Genomic DNA, 17,198 nt, shown 5'->3' on the forward strand with positions numbered 1-17,198 from the left:
GAGAGGCCCAGAGCGGATACAAACAATGAATAGATTCGACGTCCTGGAGGCTGATCTTCCTGCACCTCTTCCTCACCTCTCAAATAATTTGGGTTCCTGGATCCTTTCACAGCATTATAAGGTTGCATTGAGACAATGACTTAATGACCCAAGCCCAGCTCAGTTAATCCCTACCATTGTGTCGCTGAATTGTCATAATGCTTCAGCAAATGCACATCATAACAGGGGCGTTGGAAGACAATATAAATAACCTAACTGCCCTGAATGCTTCTGCTGATCCTACAGCTATTGTATGCAGTAATCATGTGCCTATGAACCAGATTTATACTGTTATCACTGAGGCGGTGTGCCCTAGTAGGAAGTCCACAGGGTGCAGCTCACCCTGCACTAACATAAATAACATGAGCACATCTACTGCTGCTAAGCTTCCCAGTAAAGCAATGAAAACAGTAAGCATCCCAGAAGAAAAGTGCTCAAAATAGCCCACGTTAACATATGTAGCTTAAGAAACAAGGTTCATGAAATCAATAATTTGCTTGTAACAGATGACATTCATATTCTGACAATCTCTGAAACTCACTTAGATAATACCTTTGATGATACAGTGGTAGCAATACAAGGTTATAACATTGACAGAAAATACAGAAATGCCAGTGGTGGTGTTGATGTTTATATTCAGAACATTCCTGTAAAGCTTAGAGAGGATCTCATATTAAATACTGTTGAAGTAATATGGCTACAGGTTCATCTGCCTCACCTAAAGCCCATTCTGGCGGGAAGCTGCTATAGACAACCAAGTGCAAACAGTCGGTATCTGGATGACAAGTGTGAAATGCTTGATAATGTATGTGATATCAACATTTTCTGGGTGACCTTAATACTGACTGGCTTTCATCAAGCTGCCCACTAAAGAAAAATATTCAAACTGTAACCAGTTCCTGCAACCTGGTTCAGGTTATCAGTCAACCAACCAGGGTATTTACAAACAGCAGAGGAATGAAATCATCTACATGTATTGATGTATTCATGTACACATCTTTACTAATGCTGCAGAAATGTGCTTTAAAGCAGTATCCAGATCCATCAGATGTAGTGATCACAATATAGTAGCCATATCTAGGAAAAGCAAAGATCAAAAGGCTGGGCCTAATATAGTGTATAAGAGGTCATACAATACGTTTTGTAGTGATTCATATGTTGTTGATGTAAATAATATGTGTTGGTCTGTGGTGTGTAATGAGGAGCAACCAGACGCTGCTGGTCTGTGGTCTGTAATGAGGAGCAACCAGATGCTGCTGGTCCGTGGTGTGTAATGAGGAGCAACCAGATGCTGCTGGTCCGTGGTGTGTAATGAGGAGCAACCAGATGCTGCTGGTCCGTGGTGTGTAATGACGAGCAGCCAGACGCTGTTGGTCCGTGGTGTGTAATGACGAGCAGCCAGACGCTGTTGGTCCGTGGTGTGTAATGAGGAGCAACCAGATGCTCCACTTGACACATTTATGAATTGTTTTATCCCAGTTACTAATAAGCACACACCCATTAAGAAAATGACTGTAACAACTGGTAAATCCCCTTAGATTAATGAGGAATTGAAAATGTTTTAAAGCACACATCCCTGGGTCGCTCCTCTTTTCAGTTTGCTGCAGCTAGCGACTGGAACGACCTGCAACAAACACTCAAACTGGACAGTTTTATCTCCATCTCTTCATTCAAAGACTCTATCATGGACACTCTTACTGACAGTTGTGGCTGCTTCACGTGATGTATTGTTGTCTCTACCTTCTTGACCTTTGTGCTGTTGTCTGTGCCCAATAATGTGTGTACCCTGTTTGATGCTGCTGTCATGTTGCTACCATGTTGTCATGTGTTGCTGCCATGTTGTGTTGCTACCATGTTGCCATGTGTTGCTGCCATGCTGTGTTGTCATGTGTTGCTGCCATGCTATGTTGTCATCTTAGGTCTCTCTTTATGTAGTGTTGTGATGCCTCTCTTGTTGTAATGTGTTTTGTCCTATAAATATATTTTTTAATACTGGTCCCCAGCAGTACAGGCAGCCCCTGACAACAGACCAGTGGCTTTAAGCTGGTCCCCAGCAGTACAGGCAGCCCCTGACAACAGACCAGTGGCTTTACGCTGGTCCCCAGCAGTACAGGCAGCCCCTGACAACAGACCAGTGGCTTTATGCTGGTCCCCAGCAGTACAGGCAGCCCCTGACAACAGACCAGTGGCTTTACGCTGGTCCCCAGCAGTACAGGCAGCCCCTGACAACAGACCAGTGGCTTTATGCTGGTCCCCAGCAGTACAGGCAGCCCCTGACAACAGACCAGTGGCTTTACGCTGGTCCCCAGCAGTACAGGCAGCCCCTGACAACAGATCAGTGGCTTTACGCTGGTCCCCAGCAGTACAGGCAGCCCCTGACAACAGACCAGTGGCTTTATGCAGGTCCCCAGCAGTACAGACAGCCCCTGACAACAGACCAGTGGCTTTACGCTGGTCCCCAGCAGTACAGGCAGCTCCTCACAACAGACCAGTGGCTTTATGCAGGTCCCCAGCAGTACAGACAGCCCCTCACAACAGACCAGTGGCTTTATGCTGGTCCCCAGCAGTACAGGCAGCTCCTCACAACAGACCAGTGGCTTTATGCAGGTCCCCAGCAGTACAGACAGCCCCTCACAACAGACCAGTGGCGTTATACTGGTCCCCAGCAGTACAGACAGCTCCTCACAACAGACCAGTGGCTTTATGCTGGTCCCCAGCAGTACAGACAGCTCCTCACAACAGACCAGTGGCTTTATGCAGGTCCCCAGCAGTACAGACAGCTCCTCACAACAGACCAGTGGCTTTATGCAGGTCCCCAGCAGTACAGACAGCCCCTCACAACAGACCAGTGGCTTTATGCAGGTCCCCAGCAGTACAGACAGCCCCTCACAACAGACCAGTGGCGTTATACTGGTCCCCAGCAGTACAGACAGCCTCCAATTCTCTAATGGAGAGAACTCTGTCCTGAAAGAACTTGCTCTTCTGAGGCTTATAGATAGGCTCTGTATATAGACGTTTGATCATAGTTGGGGTTGCTGTACAATATTACTTGTCACCTGCTTTCAGGTCTCCTGCATGGGCGTGAGTTGTAATGTCTGTTTCAGACTCGTATAGGTTTACTCCCAGATGTGGTCCGTTTCTGTTCAGCGGGGATTTTCTTGTAGACGCTCTTCACCGACTGTTTCCGATAGACGGTGTTAACCACACACACAGCTGAGGTTGCCATGGGGATGCCTTCCCAGTCATCCAATGTTTGACAGAATGTTGAGGACCTTCAGGTTTCAATGGCCTATAGATGTATATACACATCTTAAACTAACCAAGACACTTCATAAAATAATGTATTTTAACTGTAAATGAGCCATGCCTGCAGTCAACAAACAGAACCAGTAAAGAAACAGAGCCAACCAGACCTTCTAGATTACCTTCTAGATTACACTTTATTGGAATGCATACTCATGTTTAACACATAAGTAACTTTATCACTTTTACATTTATCCCAACATCAAGACCAGAGGAGAGGAGGAGACCAGAGGAGAAGAAAGAGACCAGAGGAGAAGAGACCAGAGGAGAGGAGAAGAGACCAGAGGAGAGGAGAAGAGACCAGAGGAGAAGAGGAGACCAGAGGAGAGGAGAAGAGACCAGAGGAGAGGAGAAGAGACCAGAGGAGAGGAGAAGAGACCAGAGGAGAGGAGAAGAGACCAGAGGAGAGGAGAAGAGACCAGAGGAGAGGAGAAGAGACCAGAGGAGAGGAGAAGAGACCAGAGGAGAGGAGAAGAGACCAGAGGAGAGGAGAAGAGACCAGAGGAGAAGAAAGAGACCAGAGGAGAAGAGAAGAGACCAGAGGAGAAGAAAGAGACCAGAGGAGAGGAGACCAGAGGAGAGGAGGAGAGGAGACCAGAGGAGAAGAGACCAGAGGAGAGGAGAAGAGACCAGAGGAGAGGAGAAGAGACAGAGGAGAAGAAAGAGACCAGAGGAGAGGAGACCAGAGGAGAGGAGGAGAGGAGACCAGAGTAGAAGAGACCAGAGGAGAAGAAAGAGACCAAAGGAGAAGAAAGAGACCAGAGGAGAGGAGGAGAGGAGACCAGAGGAGAGGAGGAGAGGAGACCAGAGGAGAAGAGACCAGAGGAGAAGAGGAGACCAGAGGAAAGAAAGAGACCAGAGGAGAAGAGGAGACCAGAGGAGAAGAAAGAGACCAGAGGAGAAGAAAGAGACCAGAGGAGAAGAAAGAGACCAGAGGAGAGGAGACCAGAGGAGAGGAGACCAGAGGAGAGGAGACCAGAGGAGAGGAGGAGAGGAGACCAGAGGAGAAGAGACCAGAGGAGAAGAGACCAGAGGAGAAGAGACCAGAGGAGAAGAAAGAGACCAAAGGAGAAGAAAGAGACCAAAGGAGAAGAAAGAGACCAAAGGAGAAGAAAGAGACCAGAGGAGAGGAGGAGAGGAGACCAGAGGAGAGGAGGAGAGGAGACCAGAGGAGAAGAGACCAGCGGAGAAGAGGAGACCAGAGGAAAGAAAGAGACCAGAGGAGAAGAGGAGACCAGAGGAGAAGAAAGAGACCAGAGGAGAAGAAAGAGACCAGAGAAGGAAGAGACCAGAGGAGAAGAGACCAGAGGAGAAGAGACCAGAGGAGAGGAGGAGAGGAGAGACCAGAGGAGAAGAGGAGAACAGACCAGAGGAGGAGAGGAGAAGAGGCGACCAGAGAAGAGGCGACCAGAGAAGAGGAGACCAGAGGAGAAGAGACCTGAGGAGAAGAGACCAGAGGAGAAGAGGAGAACAGACCAGAGGAGAGGAGACCAGAGGAGAAGAGGAGAACAGACCAGAGGAGAGGAGGAGAGGAGACCAGAGGAGACGAAACCAGAGGAGACGAGACCAGAGGAGACGAGACCAGAGGAGACGAGACCAGAGGAGACGAGACCAGAGAAAAGGAGACGAGACCAGAGAAAAGGAGAGGAGACCAGAGAAAAGGAGAGGAGACCAGAGGACACACAGTCAGCCAGTAACACACAGTCAGCCAGTAACACACACAGTCAGCCAGTAACACACACAGTCAGCCAGTAACACACACAGTCAGCCAGTAACACACACAGTCAGCCAACTACATGTCTGTATGACCCAGACCAGAATAGGTTTCATACAGGGTTCAGGGGTTAAGAGTTCAGCTTCTGGCGGCCATGGCCGGTTGTCAGGGGTTAGAGTTCAGGTCCTAACGGCCACAGCCTGTTGCTGCTGCTGGTCAGATGACTGAAGCTGCTTCCCCAGGTACTCCCTGCAGAGGACAGGAGAACGTTCAATCACACACAATGTAGCTTCCAGGTACTCCCTGGAGAGGAGAGGGCAGAGGTCAATCAATAAGGCATTCTAAACGGAACAAAAACATGACATTTAAATTCCTTTTTTTTTAAAATTATTATTTCACCTTTATTTAACCAAGTAGGCCACTTGAGAACTAGTTCTCATTTACAACTGAGACCTGGCCAAGATAAAGCAAAGCAGTGCGACATAAACAACAACACAGTGTTACACATGGAATAAACAAACATACAGTCAATAACAAAATAGAAAAGTCTATATACAGTGTGTGCAAATGAAGTAAGATCATAGCGGTAAGGCAATACATAGGCCATAGTGGCTTATTAATTTAAACACTAGAGTGATAGATGTGCAGAAGATGAATGTACAAGTAGAGGTACTGGGGTGCAAAGAAGCAAATAAATAGATAAACAACAATATAGGGATGAGGTAGCTGGGTGGGCTATTTACAGATGGGCTGTGTACAGGTGCAGTGATCTGTAAACTGCTCTGACAGCTGATGCTTAAAGTTAGTGAGAGAGATATAAGTCTCCAGCTTCAGTGATTTCTGCAATTTGTTCCAGTCATTGGCAGCAGAGAACTGGAAGGAAAGGCAGCCAAAGGAGGAGTTGGCTTTGGGGACGACCAGTGAGATATACCTGCTGGAGCGCGTGCTACGGGTGTGTGCTGCTATGGTGACCAGTGAGCTGAGATAAGGCGGGGCTTTACCTAGTGTTGGATTCGGGGTAAACTTTAAACATTGAGATATTAAAGACATGATAGATCAGAAGCATAGAATATAAGGAGAGAAAGAGACTAGGTTTTATGTCAGAAGTTAATGGTTTTCTGTGGAAAGACAGATGCTTTGGAATGTGTTGGGTGGAGATCTTGGAAACCAACAATGTCACTGAGGGAGAGAGGGTAATGTATAACGTTTACATTATTTCAGGGTAGGTCACTGAGGGAGAGAGGGTAATGTATAACGTTTACATTGTGTCATGGTATGTTACTGAGGGAGAGAGGGTCATGTAAAACGTTTACATTGTCAGATGTTATTGTTAGCATTCCGGGATCCTCTAGGAGGAGAAGAGACACAGCCTGGTATCAATAACGATGACAGCCTTGAGTTGGGGAGGAGTGAGCACTTTGGGGTAGAGGTCAGGTTAGATGAAGTGAGGAAGAACAGTGGCAAACAGAAGGGCCAGCAAAACAAATCAAAGTGTATTTGTCACGTGCGCCGAATACAACAGGTGAAATGCTTACTTACAGGCTCTAACCAACAGTGCGAAAAAAAGGTGTGTGTGTGTGTGTGTAGGTAAGTAAAGAAATAAAACAGTAAAAATACATTTGAAATAAGAGTAGCAAGGCTATATACAGACACCTGTTAGTCAGGCTTATTGAGGTAGTATGTACATGTAGGTATGGTTAAAGTGACGATGCATATATGATAAACAGAGAGTAGCAGCAGCGTAAAAAGAGGGGTTGGTGGGTGGTGGGACACAATGCAGATAGCCCGGTTAGCCAATGTACGGGAGCACTGGTTGGTCGGGCCAATTGAGGTAGTATGTACATGGATGTATAGTTAAAGTGACTATGCATATATGATAAACAGAGAGTAGCAGCAGCGTAAAAGAGAGGTTTGGGGGGGGACGACACACACACACACACACACACACACAATGCAAATAGTCCGGGTAATCATTCACCTGTTCAGGAGTCTTATGGCTTTGAGGTAAAAACTGTTGAGAAGCCTTTCTGTCCTAGACCTGGCACTCCGGTACCGCTTGCCATGCGGTAGTAAAGAGAAAAGTCTATGACTGGGGTGGCTGGGGTCTTTGACAAGTTTTAGGGCCTTCCTCTGACACCGCCTGGTGTAGAGGTCCTGGATAGCAGGCAGCTTTGCCCCAGTGATGTACTGGGCCGTACGCACTACCCTCTGAAGTGCCTTGCGGTCGGAGGCCGAGCAATTGCCGTACCAGGCAGTGATGCAACCGGTCAGGATGTTCTCGATGTTGCAGCTGTAGAACATTTTGAGGATCTCAGGACCCATGCCAAACCATTTTAGTTTCCTGAGGGGGAATAGGCTTTGTCGTGCCCTCTTCACGACTGTCTTGGTGTGTTTGGACCATTCTAGTTTGTTGGTGATGTGGACACCAAGGAATTTGAAGCTCTCAACCTGCTCCACTACATCCCCGTTGATGAGAATGGTCGTCCTTTTCCTGTAGTCCACAATCATCTCCTTAGTCTTGGTTACGTTGAGGGATAGGTTGTTATTCTGGCACCACCCGGCCAGGTCTCTGACCTCCTCCCTATAGGCTGTCTCGTTGTTGTCGGTGATAAGACCTACTGACACTGTTGTGTCATCTGCAAACTTAATGATGGTGTTGGACTCATGACTGGCCATGCAGTCATGGGTGAACAGGGAGTACAGGAGGGGACTGAGCAAGCACCCCTGGGGAGCTCCAGTGATGAGGATCAGCGTGGCAGATGTGTTGCTACCTACCCTCACCACCTGGGGGCGGCCTGTCAGGAAGTCCAGGATCCAGTTGCAGAGGGAGGTGTTTAGTCCCAGGTTCCTTATCTTAGTGGTGAGCTTTGAGGGGAATATGGTGTTGAACGCTGAGCTGTAGTCAATGAACAGCATTCTCACATAGGTGTTCCTTTGTCCAGGTGGGAAAGGGCAGTGTGGAGTGCAATAGAGATTGCATCATCTGTTAATCTGTTTGGGCGGTATGCAAATTGGAGTGGGTCTAGGGTTCCTGGGATAATGGTGTTGATGTGAGCCATTACCAGCCTTTCAAAGCACTTCATGGCTACCAACGTGAGTGCTACGGGTCTGTAGTCATTTAGGCAGGTAGCCTTTGTGTTATTGGGCACAGGTACTATGGTGGTCTGCTTGAAACATGTTGGTATTACAGACTCAATCAGGGACAAGTTGAAGATGTCAGTGAAGACACCTGCCAGTTGGTCAGCACATGCCTGGAGCACACGTCCTGGTAATCCGTCTGGCCTCGCAGCCTTGTGTATGTTGACCTGTTTAAAGGTCTTACTCACGTCGGCTACGGAGAGCGTGATCACACAGTTGTCGGGAACAGCTGATGCTCTCATGCATGCCTCAGTGTTGCTTGCCTCAAAGCGAGCATAGAAGTGATTTAGCTCATCTGGTAGGCTTGTGTCACTGGGAAGCTCGCGGCTGTGCTTCCCTTTGTAGTCTGTAATAGTTTGCACGCGCTGCCACATAAGACGAGCGTCGGAGCCGGTGTAGTATGATTCAATCTTAGCCCTGTATTGACGCTTTGCCTGTTTGATGGATCGTCGCATGGCATAGTGGGATTTCTTGTAAGCTTCCGGGTTAGAGTCCCGCACCTTGGAATTGGCAGCTTTACCCTTTAGCTCAGTGCGAATGTTGCCTGTAATCCATGGCTTCTGGTTGGGGTATGTACGTACAGTCACTGTGGGGACGACGTCCTCAATGCACTTATTGATAAAGCCAGTGACTGATGTGGTGTACTCCTCAATGTCATCGGAAGAATCCCGGAACATGTTCCAGTCTGTGATAGCAAAACAGTACTGTGGTTTAGCATCTGCTTCATCTGACCATTTTTTATAGACCGAGTCACTGGTGCTTCCTGCTTTAATTTTTGCTTGTAAGCAGGAATCAGGAGGATAGAGTTGTGGTCGGATTTACCAAATGGAGGGCGAGGGAGAGCTTTGTACACGTCTCTGTGTGTGGAGTACAGGTGATCTAAAATGATTTCCCTCTGGTTGCACATTTAACATGTTGATGGAAATTAGGTAGAACTGATTTAAGTTTCCCTGCATTAAAGTCTCCGGCCACTAGGAGCGCCACCTCTGGGTGAGTGGTTTCCTGTTTGTTTATTTCCTTACACAGCTGACTGAGTGCGGTCTTAGTGCCAGCATCTGTCTGTGGTGGTAAATAAACAGCCACGAAAAGTATAGCTGAAAACTCTCTAGGCAAGTAGTGTGGTCTGCAATTTATCACAATATACTCTACTTCAGGCGAGCAAAATGTAGAGACTTCCTTAGATTTCGTGCACCAGCTGTTGTTTACAAATATGCACAGACCACCACCTCCCCCCCCCCCCCCCCCCCTCCCCTCGTCTTACCGGAGTGTACTGTTCTATCTTGCCGGTGCAGCGTGTCCATATCCATGTTGTCATTCAGCCATGATTCCGTGAAACACAGGATATTACAGTTTGATGTCCCGTTGGTAGGATATTCGTGATCGTACCTCGTCTAGTTTATTGTCCACTGATTACACGTTGGAGAGTAGTATTGACGGTAACGGCAGCTTTCCTTCTGCGGGTCTGGACGAGGCATCCTGCTCTGTGTCCTCTGTACCTGCCTCTCTTTCTATTACCAATGAAGGGGATATTGGCTTTGTCGGGTGTCTGAAGTACATCCTGTGCATCCTGCTTGTTGAAGAAAAAATATTTGTCTAATCCGAGGTGACTGATCGTTGTCCTGATATCCAGAAGCTCTTTTTTTGCAGTAAAATTCGGTGGCAGAAACATGTACAAAATAAGTTACAAATAACGGGAAACCCCCCCACGTAATAGCACAATTGGTTAGACGCCCGTAAAACTGCTGCCATTTTAGTTTAGTGTTGTCTCTCTTGTCGTGATGGGTGTTTTGTCCTATATTTCTATTAAATTTATTTTTAATCCCCTGTCCCCGCAGGAGGCCTTTTTTCCTTTTGGTAAGCTGTCATTGTAAATGTAAACTGGACATTCAAAGACTTGTCCCGAAGCCACTCCTGTGTTGTCTTGGCTGTGTGCTTAAGGTCGTTGTAATGTTGGAAGGTAAACCATCGACCCCAGTCTGAGGTTCTGAGCGCTCTGGAGCAGGTTTTTAAATCAAGGATCTCTGTGTACTTTGCTCCATTCATCTTTCCCTCGATCCTAACTAGTCTCCCAGTCCCTGCCGCTGAAAAACATCCCCACAGCATGATGATGCCACCACCACGCCCCACCGTAGGGGTGCTGCCATGTTTCCTCCAGAAGGGACGCTTGGTATTCAGGCAAAAGAGTTCAATCTTGGTTTCATCAGACCAGAGAAACTTGTTTCTCATGGTCTGAGTCCTTTAGGTAGCTTTTGGCAAATACCAAGCCAGTTGTCATGTGCCTTTTACTGAGGAGTGGTTTCCGTCTGGCCACTCTACCATAAAGGCCTGATCCTTGGAGTAAAACCTTCCAGAAGGACAACCATATCCACAGAGGAACTCTGGAGTTCTGTCAGAGTGACCATTGGGTTCTTGGTTACATCCCAGACCAAGGCCCTTCTCCCTCGATTACTCAGTTTGGCCGGGCGGCCAGCTCTAGGAAGAGTCTTGGAGCCACACTTCTTCCATTTAAGAATGATGGAGGCCACTGTGTTCTTGAGGACCTTCAATGCTGCAGACATTTGTTGGTACCCTTCCCCAGATCTGTGCCTCGACACAATCCTGTCTCGGAGCTCTAAGGACAATTCCTTCCACCTCATGGCTTGGTTTTTGCTCTGACATGTACTGTCAACTGTGAGACCTTATATAGACAAGTGTGTGCCTTTCCAAATCATGTACAATCAATTGAATTTATCACAGGTGGACTCCAATCAATTTGTAGAAACATCTCAAGGATGATCAATGGAAACAGGTTACATCTGAGCTCAATTTCGAGTCTCATAGCAAATTGTCTGAATACTTATGTAAATAAGGTGTCGTTTTTTATTTTCAATACATTTGCAAACATTTCGTCATTATGGGGCATTGTGAGTAGATTGACGAGGAAAGCATTTAATTTAATACATTTTAGAATGTGGTTGTAATGTAACAAACTGTGGAAAAAGTCCTGGGGTCTGAATACTTTCCGAATGCCCTGTACAGTCAGTGCTGCAGACAGACCAAGGAAGAACAACTCCGACTGCTGGTTTGAGTTATTTCTGTTTAAATCAGAAACTAATTTAGATCTGTGAAACCAGGTGTACAATCAGTGAATGGAATGGATAAAGTGGCAGCCTCCTCTTCCTGCCCTCTTCTTCGCCATAGCATTTCCTCCATCATCCTCCTCTCCGCTCTCCCCCTCCCGTCTCCCCTCTCCCCACTTCCCTCTCCTCCTCACTCTCCCCCATCTCCACCTCCCCTCTCCTCCACCGCCTTGCCCTCCCCTCCCTGCAGTATTGTGTACAAGACCACGTTTCCTATGAGACAGACAGAAGTCTGTACAGTGAGTCAATAGCCATTCAGTCAATCAGACAAAGCAGCAGCCTAGAGATGCTGAGGCTTTTCCTAACAGACAGAGGAAGAAGAGAATATTAAACCTGAAGACCCTAACACAGAGGATGTCTATACTTTGAGCTCTGAAACATTCCTAAAGACATTCATAATTCTCTGTTTCAGCAGCAGAGACATATCAACCCACTACCACACTGAAGCCTTACACCCTAATAAAACCAGCAGCAGAGCCATACCACTACCAAACACACTAAAACCTTATATCAACTCATACAACCTAACATCATCACTAAGACTAGTGTTGACATAGGGGAGTGTATGTATTTATTTGGACAGTGAAGCTAAAACTTTTAATTTGGTTCTATACTGCATTTTTATTTGAGATCAAATGTTTCATATATGAGGCGAAATTCCAGAATGTCACCTTTGTTTGAGGGTATTTTTTCTAAATATATGTTCTACCATTTAGAAATGAAATCACTTTGTATCTAGTCCCTCCATGTTTTAAATGAGACGACATGTTCAAATAATGTCTATACACACCATTCACAAAGATATAGATTTATATTCTGGACTTGGATAAGGAAGCTAAATTCCTGCAATTCTATCCATTGTACCATGGGGTTTGTACTGTGTATTTAAATACTGGATTCTCAATGTAGCTCATTCTAATATTTCTACTACTGTACAATGCCTTTAGTTACAGTGCAGACAGTATTCACACCCCTAGACTTTTTCCACATTTGGTTGCGTTACAAGCTGGGATTAAATGGATTTGTATTTTTTTGTCAACAATCTACACAAAATACTCTGTCAAAGTTGAAGAAAAATCCTGACATTTGTAAAAAAATATAATAAAAAATAAATAAAAAAAGACATCAAAAAACAACAACACATATCTTGATTAGATAAGTATTCAACCCCCTGAGTGAATATGATCCTCAACACAGGGGCCCCTCAGAAGTGCGTGCTCAGTCCTCTCCTGTACTCCCTGCTCATTCATGACTGCACGGCCAGGCACGACACCAACATTAAGTTTGAAAATGGCACAACAATGGTAGGCATGATCACCGACAATGACGAGACAATCTATAGAGAGGAGGTCAGAGACCTGGCCATGTGGTGCCAGGACAACCTCTCCCTCAACGTGATCAAGACAAAGGAGATGATTGTGGACTGAGCACACCCCCATTCTCATCAACGGGGCTGTAGTGGAGCAGGTTGAGAGCTTCCTTGGTGTCCACATCACCAACAAACTAACATGGTCCAAGCACACCAAGACAGTTGTGAAGAGGGCACGACAAAGCCTATTCCCCCGCAGGAAACTAAAAAGATTTGGCATGGGTCCTCAGATCGTCAAAAGGTTCTACAGCTGCACCATCGAGAGCATCCTGACTGGTTGTATCACTGCCAGGTGTGGCAACTTCTCGGGCTCCGACCGCAAGGCACTACAGAGGGTAGTGCGAACGGCCCAGTGCATCACTGGGGCCAGGCTTCCTGCCATCCAGGACCTCTATACCAGTCGGTATCAGAAGAAGGCCCTAAACATTTAAGGACAAATTTTCAAAGCCACCCTAGTCATAGACTGTTCTCTCTGCTACCACATGGTAAGCGGTACCGGAGGGCCAAGTCTAGGTCCAAGAGGCTTCTAAACAGCTTCTACCCCCAAGCCATAAGACTCCTGAACAGCTAATCAAATGGCTACCCAGACTATTTGCACCCCCCCTCACCCCCCCTCTGTACCGGTACAGTCTCGCCATTGTTATTTTACTGCTGCTCTTTAATTACTTGTCACTTTTATTTCTTATTCTTATCCGTATTTCTTTCAACTGCATTGTTGGTTAGGGGCTCGTAAGTAAGCATTTCACTGTAAGGTCTACACAACGTTGTGTAGACAGGTACCGGAGCGCCAAGTCTAGGTCCAAAAGGCTCCCCCAAACCTTGATGTGGGTGTGGGGGTTAGTGGTTAGTAAAATACTAGTAAGTACTAGTAGTAGCAGCAGCAGCAGTCGTAGTAGCAGTAATAGTAGTAGCAGCAGTAACAGTAGTAATAGTAGTAGTAATAGTAGTAGTAATAGTAGTAGTAGCAGTAGTAATAGTAGTAGTAGCAGTAGTAATAGTAGTAGTAGCAGTAGTAGTAGCAGTAGCAGCAGTAGTAATAGTAGTAGTAATAGTAGTAATAGTAGTAGTAGCAGTAGCAGCAGTAGTAATAGTAGTAGTAGCAGTAGCAGCAGTAGTAATAGTAGTAGCAGCAGTAGTAATAGTAGTAATAGTAGTAGTAGCAGTAGCAGCAGTAGTAATAGTAGTAGTAATAGTAGTAGTAGCAGTAGCAGCAGTAGTAATAGTAGTAGCAGCAGTAGTAATAGTAGTAGTAATAGTAGTAGTAGCAGTAGTAGTAGCAGTAGCAGTAGTAATAGTAGTAGTAGTAGTAGTATTAGCAGTAGCAGCAGTAGTAGCAGTAGTAGTAGCAGTAGCAGCAGTAGTAATAGTAGTAGCAGCAGTAGTAATAGTAGTAGCAGCAGTAGTAATAGTAGTAGCAGCAGTAGTAATAGTAGTAACAGTAGTAGTAATAGTAGTAACAGTAATAGTAGCAGCAGTAGTAATAGTAGTGGTAGTAGTAGTAGCAGCAGTAGTAATAGTAGTAGTAATAGTAACAGTAGTAGTAGTAGTAGTAGCAGTAATAGTAGTAGTAATAGTAGTAGTAGTGGTAATAGTAGTAGTAGTGGTAATAGTAGTGGTAATAGTAGTAGTTATAGTAGTAGTAGTAGTAGTAATAGTAATAGTAGTAATAGTAATAGCAGCAGTAGTAGTAGCAGTAGTAATAGTAGTAGTAGTGGTAATAGTAGTGGTAATAGTAGTAGTAATAGTAATAGTAGTAGCAGTGGTAGTAGCAGTAATAGTAATAGTAGTAGTAGTGGTAATAGTAGTAGTAGTGGTAATAGTAGTAGTAGTGGTAATAGTAGTAGTGGTAATAGTAGTAGTAATAGTAGTAGTAGTAATAGTAATAGTAGCAATAGTAATAGCAGCAGTAGTAATAGTAGTGGTAGTAGCAGTAATAGTAGTAGTAATAGTAGTAGTAGTGGTAATAGTAGTAGTAGTGGTAATAGTAGTAGTAATAGTAATAGTAGTAGTAGTGGTAATAGTAGTAGTAGTGGTAATAGTAGTAGTAGTGGTAATAGTGATAGTAATAGTAGTAGTAGTGGTAATAGTAGTAATAGTGGTAATAGTAGTAATAGTGGTAATAGTAGTAGTAATAGTAATAGTAGTAGTAGTGGTAGTAGCAGTAATAGTAGTAGTAATAGTAGTAGTGGTAATAGTAGTAGTAGTGGTAACAGTAATAGTACTAGTAGTAGTAGTGGTAATAGTAGTAGTGGTAATAGTAGTAGTAATAGTAATAGCAGCAGTAGTAATAGTAGCGGTAGTAGCAGTAATAGTAGTAGTAATAGTAGTAACAGTAGTAGTAGTGGTAATAGTAGTAGTAATAGTAATAGTAGTAGTAGTGGTAATAGTAGTAGTAATAGTAGTAGTAGTGGTAATAGTAGTAGTAGTGGTAATAGTAGTAGTAGTGGTAATAGTAGTAATAGCAATAGCAGGAGCAGCAGTAGTAATAGTAGCAGCAGTAGTAGTAGCAGTAGTAGTAATAGTAGTGGTAATAGTAGCAGCAGTAGTAATAGCAGTAGTAGTAATAGTAGTAATAGTAGCAGTAGTAATAGTAGTAGCAGCAGTAATAGTAGTAGCAGCAGTAGTAATAGTAGTAGTAGTAATAGTAGTAGTGGTAATAGTAGTAGTGGCAATAGTAGTAGTAGCAATAGTAGTAGTAGCAATAGTAGTAGTGGTAGTGGTAATAGTATTAGTGGTAATAGTATTAGTGGTAATAGTAGTAGTAGCAATAGAAGTAGCATCAGTAGTAATAGTAGTAGTAGTAATAGTAGCAGCAGTAGTAATAGTAGCAGTAATAGTAGTAGCAGTAATAGTAGTAGCAGCAGTAGTAATAGTAATAGTAGTAGTAATAGCAGTAATAGCAGCAGTAGTAATAGTAGTAGTAATAATAGTAGTAGTATTAATAGAAGTAATAGCAGCAGTAGTAGTAGTAGTAATAGTAGTAGTAGTAATAGTAGTAGCATTAGTAGTAATAGTAGTAGCAGCAGTAGTAGTAATAGTAGTAAAAGTAGTAGTAGCAGCAGTAGTAATAGTAATAGTAGTAGCAGCAGTAGTAATAGTAATATCAGCAGTAGTAATAGTAATATCAGCAGTAGTAGCAGTAGTAACAGTAATAGTAGTCGCAGCAGTAGTAATAGCAATAGTAGTAGCAGCAGTAATAGTAGTAGCAGCAGTAGTAATAGTAGTAGTAGTAATAGTAGTAGTGGTAATAGTAGTAGTGGCAATAGTAGTAGTAGCAATAGTAGTAGTAGCAATAGTAGTAGTGGTAGTGGTAATAGTATTAGTGGTAATAGTATTAGTGGTAATAGTAGTAGTAGCAATAGAAGTAGCAGCAGTAGTAATAGTAGTAGTAGTAATAGTAGCAGCAGTAGTAATAGTAGCAGTAATAGTAGTAGCAGTAATAGTAGTAGCAGCAGCAGTAATAGTAATAGTAGTAGTAATAGTAGTAATAGCAGCAGTAGTAATAGTAGTAGTATTAATAGAAGTAATAGCAGCAGTAGTAGTAGTAGTAATAGTAGTAGTAGTAATAGTAGTAGCATTAGTAGTAATAGTAGTAGCAGCAATAGTAGTAATAGTAGTAGTAGCAGCAGTAGTAATAGTAATAGTAGTAGCAGCAGTAGTAATAGTAATATCAGCAGTAGTAGCAGTAGTAGTAGTAGTAGCAGTAGTAGTAGTAGTAACAGTAATAGTAGTCGCAGCAGTAGCAATAGTAATAGTAGTAGCAGCAGTAGTAGTAGTAATAGTAGTAGCCGCAGTAGTAGTAGTAGTAATAGTAGTAGCAGCAGTAGTAGTAGTAGTAGTAATAGTAGTAGCAGCAGTACTATTAGTAATAGTAGTAGCAGTAGTAGAAATAGTAGTGGCATCAGTAGTAATAGTAGTAGCAGCAGTAGTAGCAGCAGTAGTAATAGTAGTAGTAATAGTAGTAGTAGTAGCAGTAGTAATAGTAGTAGTAGCAGTAGTAATAGTAGTAGTAGCAGTAGTAGTAGCAGTAGCAGCAGTAGTAATAGTAGTAGTAATAGTAGTAATAGTAGTAGTAGCAGTAGCAGCAGTAGTAATAGTAGTAGTAATAGTAGTAGTAGCAGTAGCAGCAGTAGTAATAGTAGTAGCAGCAGTAGTAATAGTAGTAATAGTAGTAGTAGCAGTAGCAGCAGTAGTAATAGTAGTAGTAATAGTAGTAGTAGCAGTAGCAGCAGTAGTAATAGTAGTAGCAGCAGTAGTAATAGTAGTAGTAATAGTAGTAGTAGCAGTAGTAATAGTAGTAATAGTAGTAGTAGCAGTAGCAGTAGTAATAGTAGTAGTAGTAGTAGTATTAGCAGTAGCAGCAGTAGTAGCAGTAGTAGTAGCAGTAGCAGCAGTAGTAATAGTAGTAGCAGCAGTAGTAATAGTAGTAGCAGCAGTAGTAATAGTAGCAGCAGTAGTAATAGTAGTAACAGTAGTAGTAATAGTAGTAACAGTAATAGTAGCAGCAGTAGTAATA

General features: G+C 44.0%; 1 protein-coding gene across 11 annotated transcripts in view; it reads right to left on the reverse strand.

Annotated features, from left to right (window-relative positions):
* Positions 1 to 3,460: 3,460 nt before the first annotated feature.
* Positions 3,461 to 17,198, reverse strand: part of LOC110531054 (V-type proton ATPase subunit H) — an 81,625-nt gene continuing 67,887 nt past the window's right edge. For 7 of the 11 annotated variants that reach the window (XR_016482723.1, XR_016482722.1, XM_090183025.1 and 4 more), the window contains one exon: positions 3,461 to 5,305. Coding sequence is in view for 9 of the 11 variants with exons in the window: in XM_090183025.1 (XP_090039151.1) it covers positions 5,236 to 5,305 (70 nt within the window). In the remaining 2 variants the exon portion in view is untranslated. Of the gene's footprint in view, positions 5,360 to 17,198 lie in introns of all 11 variants that reach the window. The other 4 variants (XM_090183024.1, XM_090183019.1, XM_090183017.1 and 1 more) reach the window with 1 other exon arrangement.

Source organism: Oncorhynchus mykiss, chromosome 8, assembly GCF_057628025.1.
Source record: "Oncorhynchus mykiss isolate SJ-2025 chromosome 8, ASM5762802v1, whole genome shotgun sequence".
NCBI lineage: Eukaryota > Metazoa > Chordata > Actinopteri > Salmoniformes > Salmonidae > Oncorhynchus > Oncorhynchus mykiss.